The following is a 13,432-nucleotide window of genomic DNA, read 5'->3' as shown; positions in this document are numbered from 1 at the left end:
ACATGAGTAGCATCCAAGGCAAAATGTACCATTTTGGAGAACTAAGCAACAACCACCATGACTAAATGCTTGTTCCTTTGAGTGAGAGGTAATCGAACCATAATGTTCATATTTAAATCTTCCCATGGACTTGCTGGTACTGGTAATGGAGTGTATAGTCCGGTATTTTGGCCTTGATTTTTGGCAATGTGACAAGTTCTACACATTTTTTAACATCTTGGTCCATTCGTGACCAATAAAAATTTTCCAGAACAAATGTAAGAGTCTTGTCTTTATCAAATGTAAGTTTCAAATCATCAGAAAGATCAAGCAAAAGGGATCTAAATTGTTTAATCATGTACGAATTTAAGGTAATCGAAAGAGATCAAGCAAGAAAACTCTACCTAAATCAAAGAGTCTTCGTTGTGGAGTGTTGACGACATGACAACAACGACGCTAGCAATAGCGGCGAGCGACAGCGACGGTGGCATCGGCAGCAGCCGCGTTGGCGACAACAACGACAGTGATGTGCGGCGGTGGTGGTAACAAGGGCGATAACAAAAGGTTTGAAGGTGAGAATTGGTGGGGTTGAACAAGATTTACGGTTTGGGTTGGATTTATAAAGATGAAAAAAAGGTTTATGGGAGAGAGTAAACAACTTCGGACGGATGTTATCTTTTAATTGCACTTTTATGAAAAATTTCAACAACTTTTAGAATTTATAACGAATTTATAACATTTTTTGATCTCTTAGTACTTCAAAAACTTGTCAAAGATATTTCAAATGTTCTTTCGGGTTAGAACTGTACACAAGAATGTCATCAAAGTAGACAACAATAAATTTCCTAATAAATGGTTTAAAGACATGATTCATAAGCCACATAAAAGTAAAAGGAACATTAGAAAAACCAAATGACATAATCAACCATTCATAGAGATCATCCCTTGTTTTGCAGGCTATTTCCATTCATCTCCCAGCCTCATACGAATTTGATGATAGTCACTTCGAGGATCAATTTTGAAACTGATGTCGAACCCATGAAGTTGGTCGAAAAGATTATTAAGGCGAGGGATAGGAAAGCAATATTTGATAGTGATTTTGTTCATTGAGGAACTATTTTTCTTTGGCACAAGAAGAGTCACGACAGCACAATGACTCTTACTTTCTTGGACAAGACCTTTAGCCAATAAGTCCTCAACTTGCCTTTGCAACTCTGCATGCACCTTAGGAGTTATTCTATAAGCTGCCTTGTTTGGAATTGAAGCACCATGGACTAAATCAATGCAATGTTGAATATTTTGCATTAAAGGGAGTCTTAGGGGAATTTCTTCAAGCACCACATCTTGAAATTCTTGGAGAAGAGACTACACATGGAAAGGGACAACATGACCTTTTTTTTTCATTTTCTTCCAAAACCATTAACACAAATGTAAGGGTGCTTCGAAGGTAAAAATTTATGATTATTATCAACTCAAGATATCTTCCCATAGTAAGGATAATAAAAATGCATCAAACTCAGTTATACAATGTAGACATGCTAACTTACTAATTATGTTCTCATCCTGACAACATTGAGTATATCGAAAAATCACTAATCGTCCATAATAAAGCAACATGTAAAGTAAAATTGATTTTACTTGCAATATCATAAGTTGGTACCCTACATTCCATAATTCATTCAACTTGGCAATAAGATGTTGCAAAAAATATCTATCTTGTCTTTCAGATTCTTTGGACTGGAATAAGCACAGTAAAAATATGTATTCATTTTTCATGCACATCTATGTGTTAGGACCAGCTTGATGCATTGCGCATGTTTATACGTTTCACAAACGTGCGCAGCGGAAGGAAAAATAATAATTACGATTAATTATTACAACACTCGCAACACACACATGCAGGATACAATATGTACATGACATAACTGAAAATTAAAATTTTACAGAATAATAATTTATTCTAGGTATACCTGACAGATGACGTTGAGCGGGAATGACATCAATTGAGCGGCTCTGTCAAAGCTCCATCTCTACCGGTGATCCACGCCAAGCTCTCGTCTGGACGATTTCTCAAGCCATGAGTCGCATCATCATCTTCGGTACTAGCCGACGATCAACAACGGTTGATACGAGAGAAAACTTTAATATCGCAACAACACTTATCGCGATAAATTTTTGGGGCTTTCTAACTATCGCCGACAATCGTATTCCCGACGAATCTCCGATGGTCAACTCTTGACCGCTGGTGAAGGACAAACAGTCAAAACTTTTCCTGACGAAGATGAAATAATCTCCGATCACTTCATAAGCTCCCAGCGGCAAACCCAATGGCAACCTGACAGTGGCTCCGACAGCAATCTGGTAGCGGCACCGGTAGCAACCCAATAGCAACTCTGGCAACAAATCCCAATAGTCGCACGACTCTTCACAAAGAGCTTCAGCACCAGTAGCTTCACAAGCTTGGTGCCAACGGTTTGCAACGGGATCTTCACGGAAGGAGGTAGAAGAGAAGGTTGGCGCTCGATTTTCCCTTTTCTCCTCCAGCGATCGGCGACTGACCTTCAGCAACCAACCGTGCCAATGGGAGAAATCGATTGGGGAAAAGGTCAGCAGCCAGGAGAGGGAGATCGTGATTCCTAGACGGTGGCACTAGGGTTTTCAAATCGTCTTCACCGAAGGAGGTTGTCCTCGTGTTTCTCCTTTCCGACGGTCGGCGACCTTCACTGCTACGGGGAGAAGACGATTGTGAAGAGAGGGTGGCACATGATTCTAGTCAGGAGAAATTGTGATCTCTTGTCTTCACTCACGTGGTTGGCGACGCTAAGCCATTGTGGTAATCAGGAAAGTGGTCGCATTCAGGAGGGAATGGCGGCGCTCGAGAATGGCTGTCGAGCTCAAGAGAGGAGGTGCGGCGCGCATGATTGGGGAAGAAGAACACACGATTTTTGAGAAGCTACAGTGACCATGCGCGATTAGGGTAGGTTCTTTTTTCTAGATCGACAACTGGCTTTTCACATTACTGTAGCAAATCAAATTTCTAGGGTTTACTGTAGCAAACTGTGGGTTTAAGGTATGAATGGTTGTGATTAATCCTAACCATTAGGATTTATCCTTAATCGTTCATTCCTATTCCAATATTATATCTCATATAATATTTTATTGGATTTGGATCCAAATCAAAACTCATATGTCAATTAACTTAAGTTTGGTTCAAAATCAAATCAAGTTGGTCCAATTTGATTCAAAACTAAATCGTTTGATTCAATAACCAAAACGCCTCCGATTAGAACCAAATCAATTTAGTTCAATAACCAAAACACCGATTAGAACCAAACTAATAGAACCAAACCAATTTGTTCATTTTGTCTTCATATTAAGATAAAGCTCATCATCACTTTTAATCTGTCAAAATCTCTTCCATTAGAATCAAACCATTTGGTTCATTTCATCTTCATAAGATAAATCTCATCATCTTTGCCCTTTATCATATCCAACCAAATTTTATTTCTCTCATTCTAAGAATCTAATTCTCAAACTCATTTTAAGTCCTTCTGAGAAACCTATAGTGCGTGTAACCTAATAGGTTCCCGGTTATGTTGATCATTAATAATTAATCATTAATTATGAAACGATCATGAGTGGCACTTAGTAGTACATCATAATCTCCAATTGATCAAAAAATTAATAATTGATTTCAGAACCATTTCAGAATCCTTCAACAACAACAATGAAATGTGTCTCATTTCTTTCACCGTCTTATACACGTTTAGTTCAGGATCATGGTCTATATGTGTCAGTCCCAAAAAATCCACTATGCTAATTACGTCACACCTAAATCTCAAACTTACTTTCTTGTCCCTGTGGATTCAAGTTACTTATATATGTGTCCCAAAATATCATACTCTTGACATGTAATACTTTGGTCAAAGATTTCTAGTAACAATCCTGATAAACAACCGCAGGGTATACACTATAAAAATATAAGAGAAATAAAAGATAATATAAAGTAAGACTAATACTCCCGACTCTAAGAAATCTCATCTAGAGAAATAATAAAAAGAAGCTGCACCTTCTAACAAGCTAAAACGCTCATAATATATTTTTTTATCTCAAAAATATGTCGCCTTCGATAATATAAAAGATGATCTTTTAAAGGCGTGACTTGGACATCCCAAAATGAGTCAAAAATGTATTAAACAAGATTTGATATTTCGTAAGATTTTGAGAATGGAAAAACATACAAAAAAATTAAAGATTAATTATTAATTTTCAAGTATCAAGAAGAAAATTATCAAGAATACAAAAAATTGATTGAATCTTTCGAATTCTACAATAACGTGATAATTCTAATAGACTTTAATAAAATAATCATGTAGGAATATTATTTTTGAGCGCCGTTTTTTATTGAAAATTAAACATACGTAGCTTTCGAATGATACATGACGAGTAGCGTGACCTCACTCATGCATTCATCATGCTTCATTGCATTGCAACAAATTAAAGACAGACGACCTACTAAAAACAAGTTAAAATTCAGGTCAGAATTATGAAGCAGCGATAGATCGATATGATTCCATCAGTCAAGTTTTAAAAATATATAGCATGCGCACATGCATGCCGTGTTTGAAAAAGAAAGAACTCCATGGTGGACCGTACGTTATGCAATTAAGGTTATAAAATTTGAACTAATCAGTCAGACAAATATAAAATTTATATAGCCACCAGGCCTTCGTTTTTCAACCGGTTTGATCCGTTCTTGATGAGACGTTTCTGGGGTTTTTCTTCTTTCATTTCAATTCTAAGCTTGATCGATGTTCGCAGAAGTTACATTCTGTATTTGGATTGTAGAAAAATTAGTATTGATTAAGACTTTATTTTGACTTTTTGATAAAATATGATTCTAGAATATGTCAGTGTTCATTAATTTTCTACATAAGTTCTAGTAGAATTTCTTTTGAATATAATATTGACCAGGAAAAGGAGTAATATATCATTTAGCTTTAAAATATATAAAATATAGTTTTGAAATAATGTAGAATTATATATTGGTTTTCTTTTAAGTAATTAATAGAACTTCTATTTTCATTTAGCTTTTTTACATATTTGGTGGTGCTTCAAAAGTGCAGCATTATCGTGATGTCTTGTTTACTCTAAAGCTCGATCGAATGAAAGAAAGAATTGATTATAGAGAATCGAACAGAATTCCTTATTTATGTAGTTTAGAAATAATCCACAGACTAATTTAATTTACAATCCGTACGTCCACAATCATGTTTTTCTTCATTTTTTATCTTCTTAAACTTTGATAGAATGGAATTTTTATCCTTCTCAAAATAACTCCCTAACGATTTATAGTAAATAAGACATGAGTCTCACTTGAGATATGGTTAAACTAATTTGCTAATTTAATTCTCAAATTTATAAATGACTAATAATATTTCTAATATCTTCATATAGTTTTTACATTAAAATAGTTTTAAAATTATATTTTATGAAAAAACTAAAATAAAATCCCTTGTAAACTACTTTACTATGCACACAAATATATGATTTAAAAATTATGATCCTTCCAAAAATCAAAAAATGATATTAGAAAACATGCATGTTCAGAAATGTTTTTTTTAAGATAAAAACAGAAAACAAAGAACTGCAACTCTATCAGAACATTTTTTCAGTGACCTTCAATATTTCAAACCTTGTATATTTTTTTATTGATTAGCTGAATCAAGAACTCTTTTCAAATTCATCCTAAAAGTAGGATTTACTTGACCTATCATACCAACCAAACTCCAATTCCATTAGTCATGGCCGTTTCTCTTTTCTGACTTTATTTTGGATTCAGGATTTAAAATAGTTGACTTGGAAAATTTTAAAACATGGAGGATGCAACATTTTCTTTAATTTTTTTCCCAGAGGACGAACGCCTCAATTGACTGAGAACAAAGCAAATCATCTATAAATACATGGAAGAAAGAGCTAGCTATAGATCATCAATCCACACAAACATTAATTAATCACTTAGTTTCATCAGTTGATTAGTGCAGGGATCATATCAGCTACTACAATGGAAGCCCATCTCATCACTACTTTTCTCTTTTCTCCCTTCTTCATCACTCTCTTCCTCCTCTTCCTCTTCATCGTAACACTGCAGAAGCTAAGGAAGCCTGCAAAGGAGGCACAAAAGGTGGCACCTCTTCCGCCTGGCCCTCCTAAGCTTCCCCTCATCGGAAACATCCATCACCTTGCCGGTGCCAATCCCCACCGCACGCTCCGCCACCTCTCCAGAGTTCATGGCCCGCTCTTGCTTCTCCGGCTCGGTCAGGTCGACCTAGTCGTCGCCTCCTCCGTGGAAGCCGTGGGGGAGATAATCAAGCGTCACGACCTCAACTTCGCCAACCGTCCATCCGACTTGACCTTCGCCAACATATTGGCCTACGACGGCCTAAGCGTCGCCATGGCCGCCTACGGCGGCTACTGGAAGCAAATGAGGAAGATCTACGCCATGGAGCTGCTCAACTCTCGGCGCGTCAAGTCCTTCGCTACGATCCGAGAGGATGCGGTCCGTAAGCTCACCGCAGAAATCGCAAGTGCCGCATCGTTCCGCCAAACGCCTCTCAACCTTAGCGAGATGGTTATGTCCATGACGAACGCGCTGGTGATGAGAGCAGCATTCGGCGAGAAGTGCGAGCAGCAAGGCAAGTTCCTGCAGCTCGTGAAGGAAGGGGTGGGTTTGGTCACCAGCTTCGCAGTGGCCGACATGTTCCCGTCGCTCAAGTTCTTGGACACCCTGACCGGCTTAAAATTTAAGCTACAGCGTGTTCGACGACAGCTCGACCAGGTGTTCGACGAGATCATCTCACAGCATCAGGCTGAGAGAACAGACCCTTCAGAGGAGGATCTAATCATCGATGTTCTTTTGAGGCTTAAGGACCAAGATGACCAAGAATTTCCAATAACATCAACCAGCATCAAAGCCATCGTATTGGTACGTACGTACGTACGTGAAAATTATATCATATTTTGTGAGACCTATCTCTTTACCAATTCTTTGGTATATATTCAGGAAATATTTCTCGGAGGAACAGAGACATCGTCGACGGTGATCGAGTGGGCAATGTCAGAGTTAATGAAGAACCCAGAGGTGATGGAGAAAGCTCAAAAGGAGATCAGGGAGGCCATGCAAGGGAAGACTAAGCTGGAAGAGAATGACATCGCCAAGTTCGACTACCTTAAATTAGTGATCAAGGAGACCCTCAGACTTCATCCTCCGGGTCCCCTGTTGCTGCCGAGAGTGTGCAAGGAGGCGTGCGAGGTTGTAGGATACCGAGTGCCTGCGGGGGCTCGCGTGCTCATCAACGCCTGGGCATTGGGCAGGGACGAGCGCTACTGGGGCGGCGACGCCGAGAGCTTCAGGCCGGAGAGATTTGCCGACGGCGCAGTCGATTTCAGGGGATTCAACTTTGAGTTTGTGCCGTTCGGCGCTGGGCGAAGGATATGCCCCGGCATGACGTTTGGGCTGTCGTCCGTGGAAGTCGGACTGGCTCACCTGCTCTTCTATTTCGACTGGAAGCTTCCCGGCGGAATGAAGGCCGAAGACTTGGACATGATGGAGATTTCCGGTGCGAGTGCTCCAAGGAAGTCGCCGCTGTTCTTGCTTGCCGAACCTCGAATTCCTCTGCCGTAGCCTCCTACTCTTGTCCCCTTGCGGTGGAATGCAATTAATTTACTTCTTCCATGTATTTTGATACTAGATTTTTTCCCTAATTCATCTATTAAATATAAATATAAAGATCGATCTTTATAATATTCATTCTATTAAAATTTCAATCATGATTTTTTAAATTATTTTTCTAAGTATTTTATTATTGTATCGCATCTACGTTTTTTTTTAATTAATGCTTGTGGATTGAATTTTTTTTTACTATTTCTCTGACTGTATAGGCAATTTTAAGAGCATAAAATTATCTTAAAATGTAAAATTAAACAAAATAATAAATTTTATTTTTCAACACACTTAAGTTTAGTAAAGGAGAATTATATAATAAATATTTATTGTTTAAAACTTTAAAATAATTTTATTTTTTCCCCAAAAATTTAAAAGTGAAGTTTACAAAATATTCTGCTTTTAATTTTCTTCCCTCTTCTCTCCAATTAGCTATTAATTAAATACATTACATTAATTGTTTAGTGATAACGGTCAATGAAAAATTAAGATGTTTTAGTGATATAATTAACATAAATCGTGTGGACCTTTTGGGTTATAACAATTTCTCACTCTAGGTCCTATGTACTTTCGTAAATCATAAATAACTTTTGCATATATTTATTTTACTTTGTTTAGGATGATATTTTTTATTTAAAATTAGTGAAATAAACTAAATTAAGAGCAGTTAATTTTAATAATTTATATAGAATAATTTTAAAAATAGTCTGTCAATATTTTTTATACATACATAAAAAATATTCAAATTTGAATTTATTGTTATCATGTCAAGTGTCTGATACTGCCAAGAGGTCTTTCATGGTAAGTATAGTCTTTGATTACTTATATAGGTTTACGATGTCTCATACCGAATGTCCATTACTCCATAAATAACTTGGATTTTATTTTTTATATCAAATTATCCGTGACTCATTTGGATTTCGTCCTCATCAACTCTGTTGGATTTTGGATTGTCAAGTATTTATCAATCATGACCTATTTAAACTTCACTCTCATCATCACTGTGGGTGCAATCGACTCTTAGTCAAAGTTGACCAAGTTCGAGTTGGATTTTGATATGAATATATAATTAGTTGATTAAGTGAAACGCCAAACAAGTGAAAGTTAATTAGATATTTGACAGTCGATCAATAGGTTAATATTTTGATTGAGTAAAAATCAAGTAAGTCAAAATTGATCGGATATTTAATAAAGAAGTGGAAAGTCCAAATAGATTACGATTGATTGAATACTTGATAATGGAAAGTTCAACATGAAGTTGGCACGAGATAAAAAGTTCAAATCAATCACAATTAATCAAACACTTGATGATCGAAAATCTAATATAAAATTGACAAGTGATAGCTCTAAATGGATCTTCCTCTAATAATTTCTTTCTTCACTTGAACATCTCGCTCACATCAACACACATATTAATTAAATATCAAAAATCAACTTGAGCTTGATCAAGTTGATCAATCTGCACCCGATCGAGATCGATTCTACTTAATGAGAAATATATACTTTTTTTCCATTAATTCTCATTTTCTTCCTGAATGTTTAAATATGCTTTTATTTTTTAATATGATCGAAATTTCGTAATGGATTATCAAAATTTATTAGATGAATAGACTGATATATTTTAAGATTAAAATATTTACAAGATTTAAATTTCTCGTGAAATCTAAATGAATTAAAATATTCTAAAATTAAGATAATGACTAATTTGCTTATAGATATAAGACTTCATGAATTGCAGTCTTTCTTTTATTTTTTTTACTTAAAAATAAAATAAACATTTGAAATTATTTTATTCAAACGCATTTAAATTTATTATAAATAAATAATATGATAAAAATGATTATAATTTTATTTTTAATTTTTAAATAACAAAATAAATCAGCCTAACATATAATATGGGAAAAATTGGAAGATGGCCGGCTTTCAAAAATTTGTCCAATGGTACAATTATAATCCTTCAAGGACATATCTTCTCGAGTGCTGTCGTGGGCCTTGGGCCCAACCTAATTTTTTTATTATTTATTATAAAAAAAAGTATTTATAAAATAGTTTTCTCTATTAGATTTATTATAATTATACATGAGTTTTTTTTGTAATTGTTCTTTATTTAATCCATTCCTGTCCTTCGACAATTCAAAACATTTGACAGTGAAACATCGACCCTTAATATCTTAATCATCTAAGACAATCATGATTTAAGATTCAAAACTACCGATTCACATTCGAGACGGTTCAAGATTATTCTATGTTCCAATTATAATTATATGTTATAACTTTTACTATATATATATATATTACACAAATTATATTTCTTTTTCACGCCGGTTATTATCTAAGTTAAATATTTTTTTCATACAAGTTATTGATAATTTTTATAAATCCAATATTAAATGAATAAAATAAGATCATTGAATAATTAAGAGAGTTAAATCAAAATAAATAGATTATAATCGCCCGTTAACTCAGATCAATAGATATGGGTCTGAGTTAGGTCCGATTCAAATTTGACCTTGGATCAGACCTATTCTATTGGGTTGCAAGGGTGCAAACATAGTCCCACATATAAAGTACATGGAAAAGATCATGTGGTTAAAAGGATGTAAAGTATCTCCATTGGTATAAGGCCTTTTGGGGAGAGCCTAAGAACAAAGCCATGAGGGCTTAAGCCCAAAGTGGACAATATCATACCATTGTGGAGATATTTTGATTCCATCAGTTTTAACAAGTGGTATCAGAGCGAGACCGTTCTTCACCGGACTAACCGCCGGATGAGCCATGATCCAGATCTAACCATGTGGTTTGAACCTTAAACAAAGGAAGTGGGGTGCTCCTGTATCTGAATCAAGAGGACCAGACACCAAGTGAGAAGTCCTAGTAGGTCGGGTGGATCGAGGGGCAAAAAGTCAACCTTAAACAAAGGAAGTGGGTGCTCCCGTGTCTGGTTAAAAGGATGTAAAGTATCTTCATTGGTATAAGACCTTTTGGGGAGAACCTAAGAACAAAGCCATGAGGGCTTAGGCCCAAAGTGGACAATATCATACCATTGTGGAGATATTTTGATTCCATCAGTTTTAACAAGTGGTATCAGAGCGAGACCGTTCTTCACCGGACTAACCGCCGGATGAGCCATGATCCAGATCTAACCATGTGGTTTGAACCTTAAACAAAGGAAGTGGGTGCTCCTGTATCTGAATCAAGAGGACCAGACACCAGGTGAGAAGTCCTAGTAGGTCGGGTGGATCGAGGGGCAAAAAGTCAACCTTAAACAAAGGAGGTGGGTGCTCCCGTGTCTGAATCAAGAGGATCAGACACCATGTGAGAAGTCCTAATAGGTCGGGTGGACCGAGGGACAGAAAGTCCTAATTGCGACTAGGTGGGAAGTTCTATTAGGTCGGATGGACCGAGGGGCAAAAAGTCCTAGCTGCAGCTAGGTGGGAAGTCCTAGTAGGTCTGGTGGACCGAGGGACAAACCACAGGCCCCCCTCAACGTCATTTTTTGATGTCTGAATCCTCGATGATTCCATCAGTTTTAACAAGTGGTATCAGAGCGAGACCGCTCTTCACCGGACTAACCGCTGGATGAGCCATGATCCAGATCTAACCATGTGGTTTGAACCTTAAACAAAGGAAGTGGGTGTTCCTGTGTCTGAATCAAGAGGACCAGACACCAGGTGAGAAGTCCTAATAGGTCGGGTGGACCGAGAGGCAAAAAATCAATCTTAAACAAAGGAAGTAGGTGCTCCCGTATCTGAATCAAGAGGACCAGACACCAGGTGAGAAGTTCTAATAGGTCGGGTAGACCGAGGGACAAAAAGTCCTAGTTGCGACTAGATGGGAAGTTCTAGTAGGTCGGATGGACCGAGGGGCAAAAAGTCCTAGCTGCAGCTAGGTGGGAAGTCCTAGTAGGTTGGGTGGACCGAGGGACAAAAAGTCCTGGTGGATCGAGGATTCAGACATCAAAAAACGACGTTGAGGGGGGCCTGTGGTCCTTTGTTTGAAGGGGGATTGTTGGGTTGCAAGGGTGTAAACATAGTCCCACATCTAAAGTACATGGAAAAGATCATAGGATTAAAAGGATAGAAAGTATCTCTATTGGTATGAGACCTTTTGGGGAGAGCCCAAAAACAAAGTTACGAGGGCTTAGGCCCAAAGTGGACAATATCATACCATTATGGAGATATTTTGATTCCATCGATTTTAACATATTCCACACCCAAAGCTCAGCTCTTTTCCTTTGTTTTTGGATCCGTCCTCCAATTATGCAACTGTCCTGAGAGTGACCACATCGATTGCTAGTCTTCCAATTAATCATGCAACTGTCTTGAGAGTGACCACATGGATGTTAGGTTGATGGATTATTTCCTTGTGTTATTGATAGTGAACACAATTTAATTCTTAAAATTCTAGTTTATGCCATTAATATTAAGCTTTTAAAAATATTAAATTAATTATTTTATATTAATATATTTATGCATCAAAGTTAAAATGTCTAATATCAATTTAATTTATATTTTCATTAATTATATTTTAAATACAATTTTTAAAAAATATGTTTAATGTTATAATTAATTAGGGAGCACTGTAATGGGCTGTCTAAATAGAAAGGATGGATCGTAAGATATTTATTTATTTATTATAAAAATAATTTATGGATAAATTTTAAATTAGTTTGTGGACTAAAAGGGGGGCGTTTGGTTTGGAAATTTTTTTTTATTTTTTATTTCTGTTTTTTTATTTTCTAATCTATTTTTTAGAAAACATAAATGTGTTTGGTATGATATACTATTTTTTATTTTCTAGAAAAGAAAACTATAAAATACGTTTGGTTTATTAATATGAAAAATTATAAATAAAATAAATTTTTATTTATAAACAAAATAATTCTTTAGGAATATTGCACGTATTACTATTTTGATTGTTAGCTCCCATATTGCACAAAATTTAAGCACCTAATGCTGCAGAGAAAAATATATATATTTGATCTGAGGAGAAAAATATGCCCCATTTTATGCATTATAACACACTCAATTAACAACAAGTATTCAAGTTATTTATTTTTGTGGCAAAAATGCAATGCATTAAAATTTGAAACCATGGAATGAATGCACACCACATCTCTGTGAACTGGTATGTAGCATGCCACTACACCAAAAGCAAAGTTGTTGACGATAACAAAGTTGGGTCCAGCGAAGTCCAAGATCACCCTCATCCTGAAAATTCACTAATTTTAACAATTTATTTGATAAATAAATGCATGTTAAATAATAGGATAAAATAAAGAGATATAACAAAATCTACGTAATTATAAAAATATTAACTAGAACATTGAAAATTTATCCACAATTCCAAAAATAATCAATCATAACAATCATTCATAACAGAATCAAGAGCCACAAAAGGCTGAAACCAGTCATTAGCTAATTACGAATGATGCTCTACAAAATCATTCCACATATGACTTGCAATTTCATCACGTATGTGTTCCATCTGAGCTATTTGACTTGGATCAATTGGAATTGACCTTGATCACAAAAATCATCTTCAACTCCAGACATGATCATATCATTAGAAGAGTATTCCATAAACATTATCCATTACATGATGCCGACGTATGAAATTATGCACCGCACAACATGCAACTGTAATTAATCTTTGCCTAGTAATTGGATAGTTTGGCATATCTTTTAAAATTCGAAACCTTGGTTTGAAACTTATCCAACCTCATGTATT

At 36.0% G+C, this 13,432-nt stretch overlaps 1 protein-coding gene across 1 annotated transcript; it reads left to right on the top strand.

The window, feature by feature from the left end:
• The first annotated feature begins 6,043 nt into the window (after positions 1–6,043).
• On the top strand, positions 6,044–7,663 carry LOC141841584 (alpha-humulene 10-hydroxylase-like). Its single transcript, XM_074729758.1, has 2 exons — positions 6,044–6,964; positions 7,043–7,663. The coding sequence occupies exons 1-2, from the start codon at positions 6,044–6,046 to the stop codon at positions 7,661–7,663; spliced, it is 1,542 nt and encodes a 513-aa protein (XP_074585859.1).
• Positions 7,664–13,432: the final 5,769 nt, after the last annotated feature.

This window comes from Curcuma longa, chromosome 11 (genome assembly GCF_044706935.1).
Source record: "Curcuma longa cultivar G26 ecotype Majalengka, Jawa Barat chromosome 11, ITB_CL_G26_1.1, whole genome shotgun sequence".
In the NCBI taxonomy this organism is placed as follows: domain Eukaryota; kingdom Viridiplantae; phylum Streptophyta; class Magnoliopsida; order Zingiberales; family Zingiberaceae; genus Curcuma; species Curcuma longa.
The sequence above is the reverse complement of the archived record's forward strand: the minus strand, read 5'-3'. Positions and strand labels throughout refer to the sequence as shown.